At 45.5% G+C, this 22,115-nt stretch overlaps 3 protein-coding genes across 7 annotated transcripts in view; 1 reads left to right on the top strand and 2 right to left on the bottom strand.

The window, feature by feature from the left end:
- map2k6 (mitogen-activated protein kinase kinase 6) overlaps window positions 1-17,962 on the bottom strand; it is a 24,536-nt gene extending 6,574 nt beyond the window's left edge. The window contains exons 1-7 of one of the 2 annotated variants that reach the window (XM_040134792.1): window positions 17,532-17,962; window positions 5,009-5,072; window positions 3,607-3,655; window positions 2,831-2,944; window positions 1,465-1,584; window positions 222-338; window positions 13-64 (exon numbers count right to left, since the gene is read on the bottom strand). In XM_040134792.1, coding sequence (XP_039990726.1) covers window positions 13-64; window positions 222-338; window positions 1,465-1,584; window positions 2,831-2,944; window positions 3,607-3,655; window positions 5,009-5,072; window positions 17,532-17,622 — 607 coding nt within the window. In that variant the 5' untranslated portion in view covers window positions 17,623-17,962. Of the gene's footprint in view, window positions 1-12; window positions 65-221; window positions 339-1,464; window positions 1,585-2,830; window positions 2,945-3,606; window positions 3,656-5,008; window positions 5,073-16,755; window positions 16,841-17,531 lie in introns of those variants that run through there. The other variant, XM_040134793.1, reaches the window with a different exon arrangement.
- gpr142 (G protein-coupled receptor 142) overlaps window positions 17,129-22,115 on the top strand; it is a 26,642-nt gene continuing 21,655 nt past the window's right edge. For all 4 annotated transcript variants that reach the window (XR_005708093.1, XR_005708092.1, XR_005708091.1 and 1 more), the window contains exon 1: window positions 17,129-17,336. The gene's annotated coding sequence lies outside the window, so the exon portion shown is untranslated. The remainder of the gene's footprint in view (window positions 17,337-22,115) is intronic.
- The window catches only part of LOC120794109 (BTB/POZ domain-containing protein 17), a 4,483-nt gene continuing 2,849 nt past the window's right edge, over window positions 20,482-22,115 (bottom strand). The window contains exon 3 of the mRNA XM_040134790.1: window positions 20,482-21,556. Coding sequence (XP_039990724.1) covers window positions 20,482-21,556 — 1,075 coding nt within the window. The remainder of the gene's footprint in view (window positions 21,557-22,115) is intronic.

Here is a 22,115-nt window from a genome sequence, read left to right as displayed (position 1 = left end):
TCAGGCTCTTACCTCTGTGAATGACTTGCAGATTGCTGTGCAGATGCTCCAAAGCTTTTACTATCTGTAATAACAAAGCCCATTAATAAGCAAATTAGAGTTACATAAGGAATATCCGTCATTAAGCTAACATGAGCTGAGCAGTCACAGGAAGTACGTCGCCTGGAATTAATTTTTAATCGTTCACATTATGCTGTTAGAAGCGTTTGGAGTGAACCCACTGAGACGGCGATCTTTCCCAGGATGTCCTCGGGGATGGTCAAACCCTTCTCGATCACCTGCTTGTAGAACTTGTCGAGGGAGGTGTCCATCAGCTCCATGCAGATCCAGACGTCGCCCTGGCAACAGTCGAAATTTGGAAAGAGATCAGGAAAAATGGCAACAAAAACAAAGCACCCGGCCGGATTCCAAACAGACAGGAAGCGACAGATTTGTTTTAGCTGCGGCGAGGAAATCCTGAACATCCAGTCGCTGCTGCAGGAAGTTTTCTGCATCCGAAAAATCTTCAGAGGTGTTTTTCATCACCGGCCTGTGTGTCATTAGCAGGCAGCGCTGGGTCTAGGTTTGCTGCGCACCAACAATGGATGCGGAATTAGAGACCTTATGTATGTTATTGGCAGCAATCGGCTAACGACGGGTTAATCAGCTATTGGCAAATCTGACGAAAGAAAGAAACTGCACAAAAATCATTTCGAAGGCTGATTTTCATACACAATGAACTGACATGACGTCAACTTTCATCTAATAGAGGCAAAAAATGTTTTCTTATTCTTTTGTGCTATTCTAGCCAGATTTTCACAACCTAGCTCCGAGTATCCCTGAAAAATCAAGGGACATTCAGTCTCTCTCTCTTTTTTTTTTTTTTTTTTTTTTTTAAATTGTGTTGACATGATCCAGGGTCATGTCTGAGCCAGCATCTGAAATCTGGTTTTGGTTAATAAAAGAGGGCAGTATTTATGATCAAATAACCACAATTATAGCACTACTGCTAAAGACTTTGTCAGAAATGAGCACAGAGTCCAAGACCTTTATCCAAACTCGTTAAAATGTTGAAACAGATGTGAAACTTCGCTTCACTGTAACCTACTGTCAATTCATCTCTTATCAACCACGCTCGCCTTTTTTCCCATGTCTCTAAGACATACCCTCATTCACGAGCACTCAAAAAGAATGAAGTACGTATGCAGGTCATTACACTGCAGCTCACGGTTATTTTCATTATGGATTCATCTGCAGATTACAAAAATCAAGAAACCGATGGAAAATGCCCGTCATGATTTTCTGGGGCACAAGGTGACATCGTCAAATGTCCCCAAAATATTCCGTTTACTGTAAGACCAAGAGAAGCCGCAACTTTTCAGCTTTAAGAGCCTGGAGTCAGCGCATTTTGGGCGCTTTCGCCAACAAAAAAAACAACCTAAACCATGGTCAAAATCGTTTCCAATTAATTTCTCATTATGCTACCTCTCTGAACAGCGCTCCATAGAAGGTGACCGTGTAGAAACAGTCCACTGTCCTCATGGAGATGTCCAGGTCCATGAGCAGCCTCTTCTGCTCCTGAGTGTTCACTGTGGCCCGAATCCGCTGAGGGAGGAGGACAGGAAATACAAAAGGTTCATAACCACCTGGAGTGAATTCGTGCACAATCTTCAGTCAAACTTCAGTGTGTGTGTGGTTTTTTTTCTCCTCCTCTGTTCACAGCCGCTTGGAACACGTCAAGAGAGATTTTGGTTGAATACTGAAAAAGTCCCACCGAACGCCAACATTTAACCAAGACCTGAAGATCTGAGATTGGGGAACCAGTAACGTCTTTTAAATGACTTCTCAAACACACGTCTCTCTTTTCTTACTTGGACAATGTTCTCCTTAAACATTAAACACTCCCGGATCCAAATAAGTTGTTGTAAAGGTTCGAGTGTGCGTACACATCTGCAGTTTGGTTGATTTGGTCGGGATCAAGGAAAAAACATGAAACTTTGCTGCCTTTTAGTTGTGGTCTGGTTCATGTTCATACTGACTTGTTACAGACAAAGCAAGAGGTTTAAACATGAAACCGTATAGACTGGCAAGTAAACCCTACTGGCACCCTTCTACTTGTAAAACACTCAGGATTTCATTAACTCATCAAGCCTTAATTGACTCGTTAGGACTTGTGAGGCAGGTCAAGAATTGGCATTGGCAATTATCAGCTGATGACAAATTCTGTCCAAACCTTGTGGTAACACTCAACGACCATGGGCTCCTCTAAGCAGCTGACTAAAGATCGGGGGAGGGCGGAGGAGCCGGGGGAGAGGGTGGGGGGGGGCTATAAAAAGATAAAAGATATCAAAGTGCTTCCAGCTTGAACTTTCCAATGTCATTAAGAAATTGCAGTTAATGGGAACTGTGGAAGCCAAGACAAGATGTGGAAGATCAAGAAAACTTTCAGATAAAACTGCACGTCTGCTGGGCAGATAGGCAAAAGCCAAACCCCCACATGACTGCAGAGGAGCTGCAGGAAGGCTCAGCTGACACAGGAGTGGTGGTGCAGCCTGGTGAAGTCAGCAGAGCAACATCTGGATAAGCCAGATGTGTTGTTGTTGTTGCCAGAGTTGCTTTCTTTACATGACAAGCAGATGAACTTAATTGTAGTTTAGCTTTTGAATTCATGCTAAAAATCACCCAACCGCTCTCCCACAGAGTAGATGTAGTTACTTTGCTTTGTCTTCACACCAGCCTGAACAAACTGAACCAAACCAGCAAGCCCGTCAAAGACCCTAAACGTGACCCCGAACACGAGCGGTTCTGAAAGCGTGGAAATCAACTGTCCGCAGCTCTTTCCTTCCCCCACCTTGACAGCCATGATCAGGCCACTGGGCACGTGCCTCATCTTGTCCACCACGCCGTACGCTCCCCGGCCGAGCTCGCAGATCTGCTCCAGGTCATCTGCCTTCACCTCGAAATTCTGCTCCAGACACAACAAGAGACCAGATGAGGGGGGATGCAGACACTTGACGGCAGAGATTCAACACAGAAACACAAGAACAATTACAAGAGTGAACACAGGTAATCAGTGTGCCGGTGTCTCTCGCCTCCCTGTGAATGGTAACAAAGCTCTGAAGCCTGAATCACCAAACACTCTCTCCTTCTCAGTGCAGCAAGATGCAAAACGCCTTTTCTTACTTCTTTAAATGATTCAAGCAAAGGAAAAAAAAAAAATCCATTCACTTTGACTTCTGGCCAACTGGAGCAGAGAAAAAGCAGGCACCTCTGCCAATGGAAAATTCCACTTATTTGATGAGTTTAAAATAAATATTTTTACTGCCCAATGGGCAATAAAAGACATTCCAGTCTCCCCACAATCACAAGTGTTCAATTCAGCTGTAATGTTCACTGGGGCGTTCTTTACAGCTAACAGATCCTTTATTAAGCCGACCTCTGTAGACTGAGGGAGGGTGAGGGACCTTACTCAACCAAAAATACACGGGGAGAGGGAAAAAAGGAAAAAACAACCAAGAGTTATGTAAGAGCCCAAGGTGAGGAGAAAAAATATATAAACCTTGAATGGGAGTAGGAAAGGTGCAAAGATGAAAGGAACTCAAAAATGAGCCAAAGAAAAGAAATTACCTTCTCTCCAATTGTTACACAAGCTTTCGAATCCAAATCTCTGGGGGGTCTGAAACACACAAACAGACATTTTGTTCCACATAAACTGGTCGCATTCGACCTCAGAGGATGAAACGACTGTTACCGGAGAGCGTAAGAAAAGTACGTTGGGGACGAACATGATTTTAAAGACGCGTTTGCCAATGAACGTGTAATCGTCTCCGTTCCCCACCAGTCTGAGGCATTAGGTGCAGTCTGCTCCGGGGAAAAATGAATCGAATGGAGTTAAATACGACCGGGTAAAGCAAATCCAAAAAACTAGATTTAAAAACCACTTTTCAAAAACAAAGTTCAGCATAAACGTTTAGTTTTGATCATGGAAGTGGTAGTTTGACTTAAAAGACAAAAAAAGAAGATCCACAAAGATCCACGTACTAGCTTTTCCTGAGTTTTTGACCGCATCTCATGGTCTTCATCGACAGTTAAGTTTTACTTGTCTTCTTGAGAAGAGAAGTAAAACCGTGAAAATGCATCGATGAGAGTCAATTGAAGCTAATTAGATGAATTTAAAAGTTAAATCAATTTAAAATAATCAATTCAAAAATATTTAAAATGACAAAATAAATGATAGAAAGAAAACTTCAATAAATTAAAAACAAATAAAACAAAAAGTAAAAATAAATACAATAGAAAAACAAATTACATGAATTCGAAAAGAAATCTAAAAATACAATTTAAATTAAATGTTATTTTAAAAAGAAAAAAATCAATTGTCTGAATAAAAGAGAAGCACAGATTGACAAAGAATGTGTAAAACAAGCAACACCAACAGTCTGACTCCGACATTTCACATGAGGTTGGCTTGAAACCAAAACGCCTCTGCTGCTGCAGGTTCCTTAATGATGATGATTCACTTTAAAACAAAGTGAATATTTTGTTTTTCCGCAGCTCAGAATAATCTGAGGCTCTGCTGCTCTACAGGCAGCTGCAGTCTGAGCTTCACGTCCACAAGACCGAGGAGATGACGCTCAGGGAGGAGGAGCAAAAAAAATAAAATGTACAAATAACTCCGCAGAAGGTCCCATCGTGTTGGAAATGTGCAAATATCAGGGGTGTGAGATGAAGAGAAATGAGCGCGTTTACACGCGGGTTCGTGTTCGCGTTACAATACCCAGGACAAGCTGCTGTACCTGTTACGAGACACCTGAAGGTCAGCGCCTGGACACTGTGACACTGGCGGGAACACGGCTCCCTTCCCCCGTTTACTGCCGTTTGGCGGCTTTTCGTTTCACAGATTCAACATTCTGGTTCGCTTCAAAATCAGTCAGCTCTGCAAAAGGTACGTGCAAAGCGCGCGCGGGAGAAATAAGCTCGGGGCGTGATAAAAGTGTGCGCGTGAACATTGTGTAGTAAAGAGTCTTACAGTGCGGCGGGAGTAGGCTGCTCAAACACCTCCTTGGAGAGCTTGAGCACCGGCTTCCTCTTGCCTGAAAAACACACACACACAAACGCAAACATCACATTAGAAAAGTCTGACGTTGCAGATTCAGCCTTCGAGGGTTGGGTGACACGACCGCATGTACCATCAGACGAGCCGTGTGCGTCCGCCCTCGGAGATTTTCTCGTAGCCCTGATGCCGAACTTTCTATCCTTCAATTTGTCTGGTTGTATTAAGCCTGCAAAGATATGTTTTACGTTTTATCCTGTAAATGTGCACAAATGTGATGAAGTGCCTTGATTAGTACAGTGTTGTGTTCAAAAACAGACATTCCTGTCTGATTGTTTCATCCATAAACAGCTGCTCGGTTGATTTTCCATTTAATGCGTCACCATATATAAAATCCCTAACGATCATTCAGTCTATAAAATCTGAAAGAACAGTGAAACATTTTCCAGAGCCAAAGAGGCATCTTCAAACCAACAGTCCAAAAGTCAAGGGTGAGTCATTTACAATGATATTACAGGGGAAAAAAGGCAGAAAATCTGAGTCGTTTTATCGATGATCAGATCCGATCATCTGCAAACCTGAATCCATTCAAATCCCTGCCTGAGGTAACCAAAGCTATAAATGACTCAATGTCTACAAGCTAAAACGGGATGTGGAAGCTTTTAGAGCTGATTTCAGAGTTGATTTATCAATTATCTGATCCCCAAAAAAATGCACAACAATTAAAGTTATCAATGAATTGTCAATTTTCCAATCAAAACGCCACAAACGCACTGGTTCCAGCTTCTCAAATGTGACGTCGCTCTGGGGGAAGTTGTGACTCTGGGAAACTCTGACGGCCATTTTTCACTGCTCTGTTTACATTTTATGGACCAAATGAAGCAGGACAGTAATCGTTGTTTGCGGTCCCACTTTTTGCTCTCTCCGATGCAGGTGGGAACAAGGGACTAAAGAGTGATCTGTTAGTCCAGGCAATTCCTCCGACCTGGAAGCAAATCTAGGGCTGCAGGTAACATTTATTATCTGTAAATGATTTTTTTTGATCAACTAATTTATCCTTTAGTTTGTCAAATAGTGAAAAATGCACATCACAAGTTTCCAGTGCCCAAGTGGACATCTTGATATTGTTGCTTTGTCTAACTGACGGTTCAGATCTGAAAACTAAATTGTTGCAGATTCATTTTCTGCCCATCAACTGATCAATTAATGGTTTCAGCTCTAGTTTGAATCCCCTGCTGTAACTCTGTGCAAACCTGTGTGCGAGTTTAGTCCGAGCGAAGGAAAAGCGGGAGAAAGCAGACCGAGGAGACTCCAGAGAGGCCGATGGTTTCACTGGCCGAGAGAGCGGCCGAGCTGAGTTCATCCTGGTCGACCTTTTACTCCCCTCTTCCCTTCAGCAACAGCACAGTCTGTAAACATATCGTGTGTAGCCATTTTCAAAACATGCAGCTGCCACTGAAATGAGGACTGGGTCAAAACTGAACTGAGTGGCAGGTTGGTGCTAAAGAAGTGACTAAAGTATCTGCACTCCAGCAGGACTCAGTGTCAAGCGATGAGTCGCCGCTTCCCTCCGCAGCTCGCAGCGGCCGGCAGGCACTTAGAAACCCCCACTGATGCACAGTGACTCAAACTTCCTGCAGCCATCACTCACTGGCTGTTTCTGCCAGGGTCAGGTCACAAAAAAATCTGAACAAAGACCAACGCGGACGGCTTCTTAGGCCTGACATCCAGTCTACGTTTTCACACTTCCTGTTGATATAGCAACCGCAGCAACCACCGGCACTTCATCTCATCATCGACACTCACGGTTGGATGCAGCAAGTGACTCCAGATCCTAGTTGAATGTAGCAGGCGCTGAGAGCCAGTAGAAGAAGAAGGAGGGGAAGAGGAAGAGGAGCAGGCCTGGCAGCCCAGGTGTGCTCGCTCCATCTGGAGGTGCCGCACTGACGGTTTTAACGGCCGGACGCCTTGTTAACGGGGGCGTCGCAGCGTTCCTGAGGGTGTGGCCGTGTGTCTGTGCTTGTACGTACGTTGGAGCGGTTGCCCTGTCCGCAGAGAGCATCTGGCTCAAACCTCCTCAGACTGGCTGAACCCAGCGGCAGCTGGAGCCAGTCAGAGGCTGTTGCAGGGAAACGTACACACAGACCTGATCTGACAAAGGTGAAGCCAGGAGGGGGCGGCAGCCATGTTGGATCTGTAACAGCTGATGTTTTTTTTTTCTCCCCCCTGTGAGCTGTTGTAGCTGTGGACGGATCTATCGTTCAAAAAGCTGTCCTGAAGGCATATCATGCACACACACACACACACACACACTCCAGTGTGTGTGTGTGTGTCCTGGTTTGTTCTAACAGCACAGGGTGTGACACTGCTGTGCTATGTGGCCCTCCACTGGTGGCCTCTTGCTGCCTGCCTCCTGGTCTACACTTTCCAAAGCTGCTTTGTTGCACTAAAATGTCCCTCTGAGCCCCTCCTACATACATTTACACACACAACAATAGAAACTGGAAAGCAACTCTCCGCTAACAGCTCCACAACCTGCACACGCACTGAAAACTCGTCCGTACTGAAACGATGTTCGATGTAGCGCTGAAGGGGCGTTTTTATTGAACATGATAACCTAATGGTATCAATATGAAGGAATTCAGTGTTGCTTGCGACTCAGTTCAGCTGCCAGCCTGCTGCAAGATTCTGCGCGCTCCTCCACGACTGACCTGAGAAGACACAACAACCTGTAACTTCGGTCCTGCTGTTACAGCACATTTGCACTGAAAGCAAAATAAACAGTGGGAGTTGTCAAAGTCGCCATGAGGGTTTACTGCGGTTTTGTTTTGACTTTGTACAGAGACTCGTGGAAACGCTTCCAGTGTAACATTATGTTCTGTCAATTCACGCGCAGGAATTATTCATTCGAAATCACCGCTTATTCATTTGTGCTCACAAACTTATTTTGCTTTTCTCCGAAACACCTGCAGTGCTTCACACTAATGGATCCAGATCCACCTCGAAAAGGTGCCACATGAAGAGAAATGATCACTAAATATCACCAAACTTTCGTGTGCATTAACCAGACCTGGAACTTCGGTCAGATGACTGTCCTCAAACAGTGTCAGGACAAAAGGATCACTGTGCCATTACAATGAGGCCACGGCATCCTTTTTTCTTTCACACTGACTGACTGAGAAATTCTTCTGCCTTACAGCTGCACTGAGATCATGAGACAAGAGGCGGCACGCTCCTCAAAAGGAAGAAGGCAGATTTATTCTTTTATCAGCGCGCTCAGTGCATTTCAGTCCGATTCAATACACACGCAGACAACACACAGCTGTCCCGACATGAACAATAAGGGCCGGAGGCCCAGATCTGTGTAAAGAGCAGTAAGTCATAGGAGGCACGTACTGGCGTGCTGCATGTGTTGGGGATGCAGGCGTTCCAGCAGGGACACATGCAAATCACACGGACATGGGGCTCAGCGCCGCATGTGCAGTGACATGTGTCTCGACTGACAGGATTCACTGCACTGCTCCAAACCTGCTGCTGCTGACCGAGAAGAAAGAGAGAAGAGTAAACAGAGGTGTAAGAAGGAAACAAAGAGGAGGTGGCGGGGGGGGTCAGAGGGGCAGTTGATTATGTAAGCTATGTGGCTGGAAGAAAGAAGCTCGTTCTCTGCTTTGTATCATAATACAAAGCAATGACAGAGGAAGTCTGTCTACTGAAAGATAATTCATCGGCAAAAAGCCTGACGATCAAATTTTTAAGTCAAGCAAACATGAAAAAGACTCACTGGTTTCGGCTTCTCAGATGTGAAGATTTTCTGGATTTCTGAGTTGTCTATGACAGTAAATTAAAAACCTTTTGGAGCGGTGCTCGGGCAAATATATTTCTTATAATATATTTTAACTTGTCACTATTTTCTGATGTTTTACAGAACAAATCACTCAATTAATTAAAAAAAAACAATAGGCAGATTAATCGACAATGAAAATAGTCATTAGTTGTACTCTGATTGCAGAAGGACAAACTGAAAATAGTCAATCAGAATTAAAAGGTCTGCATTCAAAATTTGTACTTAGGTAAAAGTACAAAAGTATCAGCAGCTACATGTACTCTAAGCACCTGATTTTTTTGGCAACATGGGGGCAGCAGAACAAGCTGTAAACACAACATTTACATTCTGTCAACTTGTTATAGCGTTAGCAAACAGTTGCCTATTTACAAATCAAGCAGACACAGAGCAGCATGATGAGTCACCTGGATCTGGTGTTCGTGTCCATCCTGATGAATCTAAGTCCAGTATTCCCTCTCCTTTTAGCTCTGGTTTTGGTCTCCACCAGCTGATGAGGGGAAATATCTGGCTCTTCAGCTGCTAAATGCTCCACTATGTTCACCAGCTGGTCTCTGACTGTGTGTGTCTGCTGATTACTGCTGAGCAGGTAGGGGACAGTGAGTTTATCGGAGTTTTATCACAGAAAAACAGCTGCCTGCTATGCGCTGAAACTTGCCAAAGCAACTTCATAGGGCTGAGATGAACGGCAGAGTCGGGCGATAGTTCCATCTGGGTTTGTCACCGCTTTTACGTTCTACAGAGTCATTTGGTCCATTGTTATTTTAACAGTTTTGAGTGCTGCAGATTTAATTATGAAGTTATAGTTCACATTATACAGAATGGCTTTCAGTGGGTTATACTCAGTAATCATTATAGACAATAAGGGACTGCAACAATTTTTTGTTCATCAATTAATGTGCCCATTTTTTTTTTTTTTTTTTGAGAGCCCAAGGTAACATCTTCAAATGTCTCGTCGTGACTTGCAACTGTCCAAAACCCACAGATATTCAACTGACATGATGTAAAACAGAGAAATGCAGTGAATGATTCCATCTGCAAATCTCAATCAGGAAATGGTTGACTGTTTTTTGTTTTACAGTTTTGCTTAATAACATATTTAAATTATAAACCATTCACAAAATTTCTGAAGTTAAAACTGTTAAACCAAATGAACATTTATGCACAAAAATGATATAGGATGGGATTATTATTAGTGATGCATTAACACGTAAGGAGCATTTAAATGTTATAGCTGGTTTGAGGCGGAGCAGATTGCAATGAATCCGTCCCGAATCTGTAAAGTAACTAGATACTATGCTGCAGTATAAAGGCCAGTAAAAACTACAATACTTCCCTCTGAAAATTAGTGGAGTAGAAGTATAAAGGATCATAAAATGGAAGCACTCAAGTCAAGCACAGATACCTCAAGACTTATACAGTTCTATATTCAGTATTTATGTAAAGCACGTTGCTGCAAAGTTGACTAGGAAACATGATGAGTGAACTGAAATATCCCGTTTCAGACTTTCTCCAGATTATGTTGCATAACTCAAATACACAACTCCTTCCTATATTCTTGCTGAGCTCAGCATCAAACTTGCATACTGGTGGTAGGCAGCGTGGGTTAATTAAAAGCAGCAGTACATATCAGTCCCAGTGATTTGCAGCACATGAGCTGAAGTATGCAGTGAACTGCCAGAGGGAGGCCACAGGAGATGGGTGTCTATGTTGGGACACTCCTTGTTACCACTGAAACCAGCAAGAACAAGGAAGGGGAAATTGGCTTTGCTATAACATGTGCAATTATCATTTTCTCAAGAAGTGAGTGAGCAGAGAACAGCTGAGGGTGACAATGCTCCCAGTTTCTGCCACGCCCGATATGAGCATGCAATCAACTTTGTCATGCATGCATGTCAGTTTGTTGGCAATGCAAAAAAACAAAACCAAAATAAAATGCTGACAGGAAGGTTTGCAGAGCAGTCAGCGAGTGCAGAAACAGAGACAGAGCGCATGCAGAAAGCCTCGGTGTGCGAGGGCAGATGGTGGCCGGCCCGCGTGATAACGAGCCCTGGATGACGAGGACACATGGTGCCTGCTGGTAACCCACGCATGCACTCCGGCTGGAATTCCAACAATCCCAAATGTTCCTCAATGGAATTCCACAGAGCCAGAGGAAGACAGATCAATCACAGGGAGAGGGAGGCAGTGAACCGCAACCACTGACACAAGGAAGGGCAGGAAAAGACAGCAACACAGTGAAGAGCACGGGGGGGGGGGCTGGTTGGTAGCAGAGAGAGATTTGAAAATAACTCCAGCTGGAGCCCTCGACTGTTTGCCGCCCTCCGACCGCTCTGGCAGTTTGTGAGATACTCTACACTTCCAAAGATGGCAGCTCCTTTAGGTTACAGCTGTTAAACGCTTCTTTGGGAATCACGTCATCGGCAGCTCACGCTACACTTCCTGTGCACTTGGCTCAACTTAAATGACACACGCAGGGAGCGGAGAGCCTCGGGGTGTCAGCTTCAGGTGGCCTCAGAGCGAGAAAGCTGCTTCCACTGTGTCCAGGATAAATGCCACAAACCAACACGTATCTAAAGGCCCAAATAAACGGCGCGACGACAGAGATCCTGCAGGTCAATTGCATGTCGCACTGTGTAGGATGATGGGCCTGATGAAAATCTTTGTCACATTCTGTGTCACAGACTGTTTGATAACAATTCTGAGGTTTGTCAGAATGCGCGCTGAACCATAGCGCTAGACCGTGCAGTATATCATGCTGTATTCTGGCTGCTCGGTTTGGGTACGAGGGTCATAGCGGCATGTCATGTTTCTGTCACCTTTGTCTACTTTCGTCTGGAACCCGTACCACAACATTATACGTGCAGCGACAACGTGACCCGTGCAAGGGCTGTTGATTGAAATTCTGAAACCACACAGTGTACAGGAGCCTTGCGAGCACATTCGTCCATATTGCAAGCTCTGCACACATTATACAGTTCACCGGATTTACTGGCAGCTGACAAGAACCTGTGGAAAGCCAGAACAAGCCAAACCAGAAATTCTCTTCCTATACAAGCAAGCTTTTTTTTGTTAAGCCCCTTTCATACATTCACTTTGTTACATAAATGTAAACAGTATTCAAGAAGACAATCCATATCTGAATAAGCAGCCAAGTCACTTTTCCATTAAAGTTGCAAAGGCCATCTTACTAGGCCAGAAAACAGTCTGTCACACTGATGCTTCGTCCCTCACACTCTCTATGGTCAAAAGTTAAGCCTTTAAAGAGGCTATGTCTAAGTTTTCTCTGTCGACGAACGTGGTTACTTTCCGGGAGCCGGTGCCGGTGCCGGTCGCTCGTCAAGAGCTTTAGCCGTTGTTGCGTTTACAATAAAAAAAATAAAAAATAAAGAGTTCACAATACGCGCTCTGATCAGAGCTACTTCTTCAGCGCAGCCTGGAAGCTACAGCGGCCACCCGCGGAAAGTGACCAGGCGGGCCGGGGCTAGCCGGTTAACACGCCTAACTTCAGGAGAAGAAAAGAACCGATAGAAATAGAAGCAAAACAAGAGTTAACATTGGCGTCGCTTTCCACCGCTGGAGAAAGCTGTCGGTGAGTAAAGGGATGAAGTTTCATGTTGAGCTCGCAGCGTTTCTTTTAGACTGGTAAGTAAACAGCTGTTAATGCTAACGTTGGCTATGTAGCGATAGCAAGAACTTACATGTAGCACCTTTAACTTCAAAATAAGTTAATATAAATCACCGATGCAGCCTGTGAGAAAATTAGAAAGCCTGTCTAACTTCAAAGAATAGTTCTACTTTCTGAGAAATAAACTTGTGTGCTCTCTTGTCGAGAGTTACACAAAAAGGCTGACACCACTTTCATGTCTGTGTGCTAAAGAAGAAGCTATAGCCGGCAGCCTGTTAGCTTAGCTTAGCAGAAGACTGTTCTCGAGGAGCACCACTGTTCTATCACTATCTGTAACTCTGCAACGGAAAACTCTGTTTGAAATCCCATAAACCATCACTTCCAGCAATGTTACAGATCCCATGCTTGAAAAGGGCTTTAGGAATTACCACTTGCTAGTGAGGCCTAAACAATTAGCACATCAATCAATTAGCTGATCAACAGCAAATGGAAAAGACAACTTTAATCACCGATTAACCACTGGAGTGATTTTTAAGTTGAAGACATCACACTGGACTCTGGTAAATGGTTATGGTCATTTCATAAATTAAACAGTCAATCAAACGAAAGAATTATCAACAGATGAATCGACGATGCAGAAAAAAAAACTTGTTGCAGCCCTATCTGTTAGTAGCAGGACGCTCTGTGCTCAACTGCTCTAGCAGCAGTTCGCAGTTAGAGTTTGCTCAACACAGATGTTGCACAAAAAGGGAATCTTTTCTTTCCACACACATAACCAAGCATTAGTAACCAGTTTACTGAAATACTGTTTATTTCCAATCAATCACTGGTGATGTGCTAACTGGGGCCAGTGATGAGTTGTTTTATTCAACACAAGTGCTTTGAAAAAAATCAAACAGGTGTAAAAAGTGCTGGCTGCTGGGTAACGTCAGCATTACCGGTACCTCCTGACTGCTCTCACACAGTTATAATGGCTTTCAAATTCAAGCCTGAGGAAAAGATCTGCCGGTGCAGTCACCTTCCTAAGTCACCATCCGAATGTGGAGCGAAACGTTGGGAATAATTTCATTCTCGTCGGGGCTGACATACAGTGATGTCTCAAATCCAGATGGTGCTTGAATAGAAAGGCTTACATACCCCTGCTGCAGCTGAGAACAGCTCTTTGCCGGAAAAGGATGATCTCAAGTGCATGCGACTTACACCGATCAGCCGCGACATTAACACCGGTCGCCGGTTTTAATAATGTCGTGGCTGGTCGGCGTAAGTGTAGTGCAAATACATTTCCCTCCAGAGGAAGGGGACCAAATTTTAATTTCCATCTTCATATATTTGTCAGACAATTTTAAATGTTGCACACATAAACAGAGCTGGAAGTTGGAGTTAAAAAGAGGACTGGTGAGAAAAAGAAAGAAGCAAACACGCAACAATTAGATGGAGCAGATTAATGCCTGGATCCACCTGCAGAAAATTCATTTCTTTGCATCCACAATCTGGCAAGGCTGCAAGGCTGCAAGGCTGTGCTACAGTGCAACACCCCCCCCCTCACCTTATCCCCACTCTGATTCTCATCCCATCTTAGCAGCAAATTCTGAAAACCTTCTGCCATCACAACCCTAAGGGTTACTCCAGGTTGGACCCAGACGAGACCCGGATTTATGCGTCTGGTTGTCAGCACAGCACACGCTCATTTTTAGCTTCATTGCCAAAAAAAAAAAAAAAATTGCATTATACACCTCTGCTTGCGTGCAAATCTGCAACAAAGCTGGGATAAACAGGAATTATTTCATGGTTCTTGCCGACAGAGAAGTTGCTGCATGCATGCTTACTCAGTCAACCCCCCCCGAAAACAGAAGTACAGTTAGTGGATCATCTGAACAATGCTCTGAACAATTCTACTGTTATTGCAGCAAAAAAAGCCACGATAGGCCTGGAAGCAGACCAACAATCAGCTCGTCGAAACAGCAAATTTAGCATCAGTGCAGCTGAAAACGCAGTCTCCATTTGCATGACAAACGGGACATTTGTGCAGGGGCGCGAGGGCCGGCCGAGGCTGCTCGGGGACACGAGCCGGGAAGGCCGCTGTCACGCTGCCATCGGCCAGCCCGGCACCCCACAGCACTCAGCACAGCACAGTGCACAATGGTGAGGGCAAAAAGTGCCTGGGCCACACAGGCTGCGCTCGAGAAGCAGACGCAGGACTTGACACGAACCTTGATAAAATGATACGAGAATGAGACGGAAACCGGCAGCGGGATGATGTGACTTAGCTCAGTCCGGCACAAGGACATGATGCGTTTCTTAGCTTTACATACTTGTGCTCATTTCCTTCAGTATTTATGAGTTGTACACTAGTTCTATGTTGCACCATCTGGGTTGGCCCTCAAGCAGTCAGCGTTGGGAGTCAAACCTCAACCGGTTTGGTATCCAAATGTGTTGGTTGCGTCTCCTATCACAAACTGACAAGTGCCAAAAGTTCGAATCAAATTTCTGGTCAGGTTTGTATTCTTGTTTATTTATCCTCTGATCAAACGGTTCCTGATTTAATTTAAACTTTTGCCGATTTCAGACAACAGGCGACATTTAACATTTGAGAAATTTTGCTTCTTCTGTTAAACGTAAAAAAAAAAGGGGGCCATAGAAGTTCTGTAATATTTTTTTAACCTGCATTAACTGATTTTTAGATCACCTGTGGGCAGCGACATAACATTTACATAATATCAACTCATAAAGTTGATATGGCTAATGTGTTAGCAAACAGTTGTCTATTTCCACACACAGACAGGCAGACACAGAGCAACATTAGAATTTTGTTCCCTCTTCTTTTTGCTCTGTTTTGGTTTCCACCAACAACTTAAATAAAATACAAAATATCAGGCTCTTGAGCTGCTACAAGGCTCCGCTGTGTTGACCAGCTGGTCGCTGACTTTGTAATGATCTGCTCTAATTCAAAATTCACAGCATATAACCACAGCGGGCGTTTGCAGTCCAGCAGAGGGAGTTTGTCTGTCTGATCTACTGCAGCCTCTGCTGTCCTGTCAGTTAACCAGGCAAATTTTGCTCTCTTTCGTTAACACAAAATGGAGGAAGCGAATGAGCCCCGCTGAACGCACAACCACGACAACGTAACCGTAACATTACCCCAACTACAAATCTGAGTCAGCTGCTAGCGGCCTGACAATCAGACTGAATTTCCGCTTCACTTCACCTCAAATCGCTGAACAACTCAAAGAATCAGGGCGGTGATTCAGATGGAGAGAAGTCGTTGAAAAAGAAAACGCGGGCCAACCTGGCTGCTAGCATGTCGCTCACAGGAGGCGGTGGAGGAGCAGCAAATGAACTAGGATTAGGCTACATGGGTTTCACACGAATGAATTCAAATGACTCGCGTGTTACTTTTCATAAGTTCAAACACATTGTTTTTGAGAAAAAATCTCAACTGTAGCAGTGACACAATGGTTATTTTAGCTCTTCATTTCATTTCTTCGTACACTTAGGAGATGCACAGGTCTTTTAGTTTGTAGAATCTGTTCAGGGCTGCAACCAGCTACCAATTTCATAACCAACCGACCAACCGTTGGATCTATAAGGTGCCTGAAATCAGTGAAAAAGGTCTGTCACGCTTTCCTAAAGCCCAAAGCGGCGACGAGTCGTCTGCTTTGTTCGACCAACGCTTCAAAATCGTGAATAATATTGAATTCGCAACCACATACGACCAAGAAAATCAGCAATCCTCACAGCTGACAAGCTGGAACTGGGGAACACGGGCTCAGCAGAGCCATTCATTTGGCCCGAAGGTGACTGACAGAGGTAATTTTGTTGCCAGCGGCATTGCGATTTCGTTCCTGTTTGCAGTCCTACAAAGAGTCAAGACAAGAACTAATGAAGGGAACAATCAAACTACTGTTTAACCGACTCTGGGTTCCGGCACTGGTTCTGCATGTGGGCTGTTTTCTGGCCCAAACAACATCAGTGAACGACAACAGAGACCCACTTCTGCCCTCAGGAAAAGTCCCAAAGCGACTCGTTCATTTACAAGCAGAAAAAGGTCTGCGCATTATTCATCAGAAGATGAACTGGCTGCAACAAGACAGTTCCTCTGTGTAGGTGGGCGGACAATTGACTGTACCAGATAAACACTGCGCGGCTCTGACCATCAGGGGCTCTCTCTCCTACCTGTTTCGTCCTATACAGCCTCTGAGTGTGCGTGCGCGCGTGCGCGCGCGCTCTGCGTGTTGTGCAATGAACCGGCCTCACTTTGGACTTCTTGGAAAACCCAGCGAGGGGAGGAAAAAACGCCCGAGCTGCCTCCACTGCAGCTGTTTTTTTCTTCCCCCCGCGAGCTGCGTTCACCGATGATCTCCAGGAGGTCTCGGGCTGCAGGGATGTGACTCCACTGCCAGTCGGGGGTCAGAGCGCGGCACGCAGGCTTCGGGGTGCACGCCGGCGGACACGCAGCCAGTCGCCTGCCCGGGGGCAGCAGCCTGCAGACGAAGAAGCTCGCCGCCACCTTGAAGCCGTCAGCAAATTCTATTATTAGAATTGCATTTTCTAGCCCATAAGCAGAGAGAAATCTGCAGCCAATAAAGAGCCGAACTTGAGCAGTGACAGCTGCAGGTTGTCACATCGTGTTGCCCCCCTGCACCAAAGCAGGCATATTTGTGGCGCTGCACGCGACGCGGCTCGCGTTATTTACCTTAAGCGATGCGCGCGGGCCGCGCATCAACTCGCGCAGAGTTTATTACACAGAGTTGCAGTGTCCTTGTGTGTCTTGTGACTACTGAAGGCGCCCTGTGCTCGACATCCCCGCCTGTGCCCCGCTAATAGCGTCAAACCGAGTGAGTACACACAGCATCGTCTTACCAGGAACTGTGCAAAGGGGAAGATCTCAAACAGGAAATGCAACTGACCCTCGTAAAGCATCGAACTTTAAAATGCACCGGCCGCGCTCGCCCTGCAGCGGTGCATGTTGCAAACCGTGCAGCGGCGACCGTACGTCGCTAGTTTTGCACAGATCGCTCTCGTGTTCTTACCTCCCTTTGGCTGAGACATTTCCCCTTTGCTTTGATGAGGGGGAGGGGAAGCACAAAAGACTTTGCCTTCTTTCTCACTCCCTCCCTCCATCGCCCTCGCACTGGAGCTTCAGCGGCTCGCTTTGCAACAAAGATGCAACGTACGAGCCTCGATCCTCATGCACTTGGAGCCTTTTTGCGTCCGAGGCGTGCGTGTCCGTGCAAAGAGCGATGTTACAATTGCACAGCCCCCGCGGGCGTCGGGAAAAGAGGTATTTCTGCAATTGCACTGCAAAGAATTCTCCGCAGCACTTACATGATGGGCCAAGGCTGGCAGCTGAAAGCTCCTAACTTGGATCAGTGTGAGCCCCTGCGAGAGAACGTTCTTCCTGCTTGGGGCGCAAAGGACGACGGGAAACGTAGTCCCCGGGCGGCAGCGGCCAGCTCCTGTACGTCTTGGGGCTGTTTTTTCGGTGTACCTAGCTGCCACAGCCTGCGTGCGTGTGATTCATTTATTCAGATACTGTACTGATGTGGCCTGCGACGTTCAGGCACCTGCTTGGACTGAAGCATGTCCATCTCACGTCGTCGTACTTCTACTCCGCTGCATTCACTTGACAACTTCGGTTTGCGAATTAAGATTTTTTATTTTTACATTTTTTTTTTATTCAGCTCAGAAAAATAAGGTGCCTTATAAATTAAATCCCCAAACAGCAGAGCTGGAAGTCCCAGCATGCTTCCCTTAGGTACAAGCAGGGATAGGGCTGAAGTATTAATGCTCCATTCAAATTGATTTACTCGATATTATCCTTCTGTTTCTGAGCTGACCAAATGTTTTGTGAGTCAAATCATAATCTATAAAGTGACTTTTAACTTCAGCCTTTAAGTTCATGTCGTGGAGTGAAAAAAAGGACCATATTTAGTTCCATACCTGAGAATCCTTCTTCAGTACAGTGCCGGAGCAGATGTGACAGGATGTACAGATGTTAACATTAGCATCACCTCGATCACTTCAAACATGAATGTCAGTGCCGCTGTAACAGTAATCCTATAATAGCCGTATAACATTTTAACACACTGAGAGGAGCCATTCTGCATAATGTGTCATTTTACCTTTCATACTTCAGTACACTTTCCTGACAGTAGTTATGTACTTTTATTTATAAATTACTTTTATTTTGCTTGTGACTTTTGCTCATTTTACTTTAGAAAAATTACTTATCGTCATTCGGTTTCTCCATATTGGGCTTTAATCATTCTGTCCAGGGGAGCTCCTGCATGTCTGTCCATCCCGGAAGGATCCCACCTTCCAGGATGGACAGGTTTCTCCACCCCCCTTTAAAGGTTTTGTTTCTGGGTCTAGTTTTCCTTATTTTTCCCTGAACCAATGGGTCAAAGAATAGAGGCTGTCACAGTCTATATTGTTCAGACTGTAAATCCTTCTCAGACAAACTACCAATTTCGGGCTGTATAAATAAAAGTGACTTGACTAATGTAAAAGACACAGAATACGTAACGCTAATGAATTATTTTTGCATCTGGCAGTGAAGTGAAATCATGAAATCACACGACAATCAGGACAATTTTCAGTTCAGCTTTAAAACTTCAGTAAAAACCTTTATTATCAGCTAACATTGATTAATGCAACGGTGAATCTAACGACTTCAATCACAATAATGGACTAATGACAAGGTACTCTGGCATCTACCGTGGTGTCAGGGCTTATAAGTGTATTTTGGTGAATACATTATGACTAAACTTTGAATAAAATGTGAATTCGTGCCTGTTGGAAACCTGAAGTTCAACAGGGTGAACATCTGGAGCCCAGTAAACAACGACGTGGAGATGTACAGGTCAAGAGAAATGTAGGTCTAGACCAGTAGCTTAATACTGCACTAGATTTGGTTGAAACGTGAAATCCGACTGATTAAATTTCAGCGTGCGGCGGGTCCTAACAATATGTTGACTTAAAGTCATTTGAATGCTGATGAAACAATGGCTACGTTTGACCTAGACATCTTAAAAAAGGTTCACTTTTCAACCAAATTAAGCCTCCACCTGGTCATCTAGACGTAGTTCGACCTGCATATCACCAAATCAGTGTTTACTGGTTTTCGATTGACATTTGTGACCCTTTAATTGTGAATGGGGTATAATAGCACCAGTATTAGAAAACAAACAAACTACAAATACAACTAAATACAAAGAATATGTCACAGGAACAGAACGTCAAGCATAAAGGATAAGGCTGGTGATTGAAAAGTCCAAAACTAATGATGCAAAAAACTGTTTCTCATATTTTCTGAATCTTTAAAGATTGCTCACAAACATATCACGGTAGTTTCATTTTCAAAAAAGGCTCAGTAATTTCCTAAAGCAGTTGGACACTGTAGCTTTTACGAAACATCGCTAAAACAGGAGGAAATTGTCTATTTGTTGGGGACGATTCTCGGTGGCGGATTAATCCACATTCTGGGACTAGTGAGTATTTACAGCGGCAGGACGGCAGATGTGGGACTGAGTCCAAATAAACTGCAGTGTTTGTGTTTATGGTGATAGAGGAACGTGTCCCCCAGTGCAACAGTGCGGTCCACTGATGTCACATTTGAATTTGAATATTTGGACAACAGTTGAGCTCGACGGCACAGTGGGGTAAGATACATCGGGCTTTGGATACACACCCAGCACCTGTTAGTAGGACGCAGTCATCGTTCGTTTTGGTATTTTTCAGCCCGTGTCACCAGCCTCATCCTTCGGGAGACGCGTCGTGACTTTGCACTCGGCCTGATTTACAAAATGCTCTCAGACGCTCATGAATCAAGCTCTGGTGTGTTAGTTGTCCAATGAAAACAGCAGTTGTGTGAGACAAAGGATCCAAACATCACACATGAGGAGGATTCAGATCCATTTCCCCATGATGTGATATGAGTGAGATGTTGCTTCGGAGGGGTGGACTGTGTGCGGCGGAGGGTCAGTTCTTGATGGTTATGAGGCTTTGGTACAGTGGCTTCACCACAATATGGAGGAGGAGGGAGCTGTCGATGAGGTATTCGGAGGTCCGGCGGTACAGGTCGGCTTTGGCTAAGAAATCGCCGATTTCCTCCGTGCTCTGGTGGAAGTTGTAGACGTGTTTCACCACCACCTTCCCCCGCTGCTGAGCCATCACGAGCACGGTCTTCTGGAAGTTCACCCCGGCAAAATCGGCGCTGGACGTGGCCGGGGTGATGATGATGCGAGGGCGCCCTCCCTCCACTCGCGTCGGCTGCATGGCGCCTGTCTCCGTGTACATGGGCCTCATGCTGAGGGGTAACCAGCGGGGTGAGAACAGGGCGTTCCATGTCACACGCTTGCTGGCGTCGTGGCCGCTGGGCCCCAGCTGGGTCTGGAAGCTGGTGCTGCGGTCGTCGCGCGTTGGGTTGCTGATGGCCCAGGGCGATCCCCACGCCGGGGACAGGTAGTTCCTGGGAATAAAGAGGCTGCAGTTCACATCGAAGTATTTGGCCATGTGCAGCGGCGAGGCCGAATGAAACTGGTAGGACATGTAGAGCAGGTCACGCACTGACTCCTGATAGCGAGCCAGGACCGAGGACTGGGTCTGCAGTCGGAAGAGCTCGTGTGGAGGCATCATGGCGTAGCGCACGGCTCTCAAAGCGTTCTCTGCGGTCAAACCGTCCGGCTCGTTCTTAATTATCCAGGCCTCCAACCCCTCAAAGAGCTCCATCTCGCTCTGCAGGATGAGGTCAGAGCGCTGCAGCAGGGACATGAGCAGCTGGCTGCTGATGGCCACCCACTCTCCGCTCTGCAGCACAGCGGACAGGTTCCAGGCCAGATACTGAAGGCAGCTGTCCCTCAGAGTCACGTCCCCGGCCTGCAGGGCGTACTCGTACCAGCCCGCCACATGGCCCGAGGGGGAGTCCCGGGCCAGATTCTGGGTCATGTACTGGGTGATGCCCTGCTGGAGGCCCAGCACCTGGTACTTAGTGGCCAGCCTGTGTAAAGGCGTGGCCTGGTCCAGGCGCAGAGAAATCTCCCCACAATACAGATACCTGCACAAGGGAGGAAGAGGCTGAATGTGGAAGCATTTCAAACACGACATGTACCTGCTGAACTTAATCCGAGTAAACTGACAGCGTAAATTCAAATTTGGACCATTTAGCCCGAAACACCGTCCCCAGTTGTATTTGACCCACTAAATTAAATTAAAAAATTTTTTTTTGGCCACTCGGGGGCAGAAGAACTTCACAACGAGGTGAAAAACGCAACCTTAATATACATTATCATCTAATAGAGTTGCCAGTTGCCAACCTGTGAGCAAGCAGTTGCCTATTTACACATCCAGCAGACACAGGGACACGTTATTATCCCACTGGACTGGTGTTTGTGTCCACCTGAGGAATACGAGTCCAATATCTACCTGCTCTAGATCTGTTTTCATCCCTGTTTCATGTCCTGAAAAACAATACGGGCTCTATAGCTGCTAAATGCTGCCTTATGTTGGTCTCTATCTACTGTATGTCTGTCTGCTGTTCGGTGCTGGGCAGGCAGTGGACAGTTGGTTCATTAGAGGTGCTGTTGTCTGAAAAGAGCGGCTCGTTGCTGCTGGAG

The sequence above is a fragment of the Xiphias gladius genome, chromosome 9 (assembly GCF_016859285.1).
Source record: "Xiphias gladius isolate SHS-SW01 ecotype Sanya breed wild chromosome 9, ASM1685928v1, whole genome shotgun sequence".
NCBI classification, from domain to species: domain Eukaryota; kingdom Metazoa; phylum Chordata; class Actinopteri; order Istiophoriformes; family Xiphiidae; genus Xiphias; species Xiphias gladius.
Note: the sequence above shows the minus strand (reverse complement) of the source record. Positions and strands in the feature narration are given on the sequence as shown.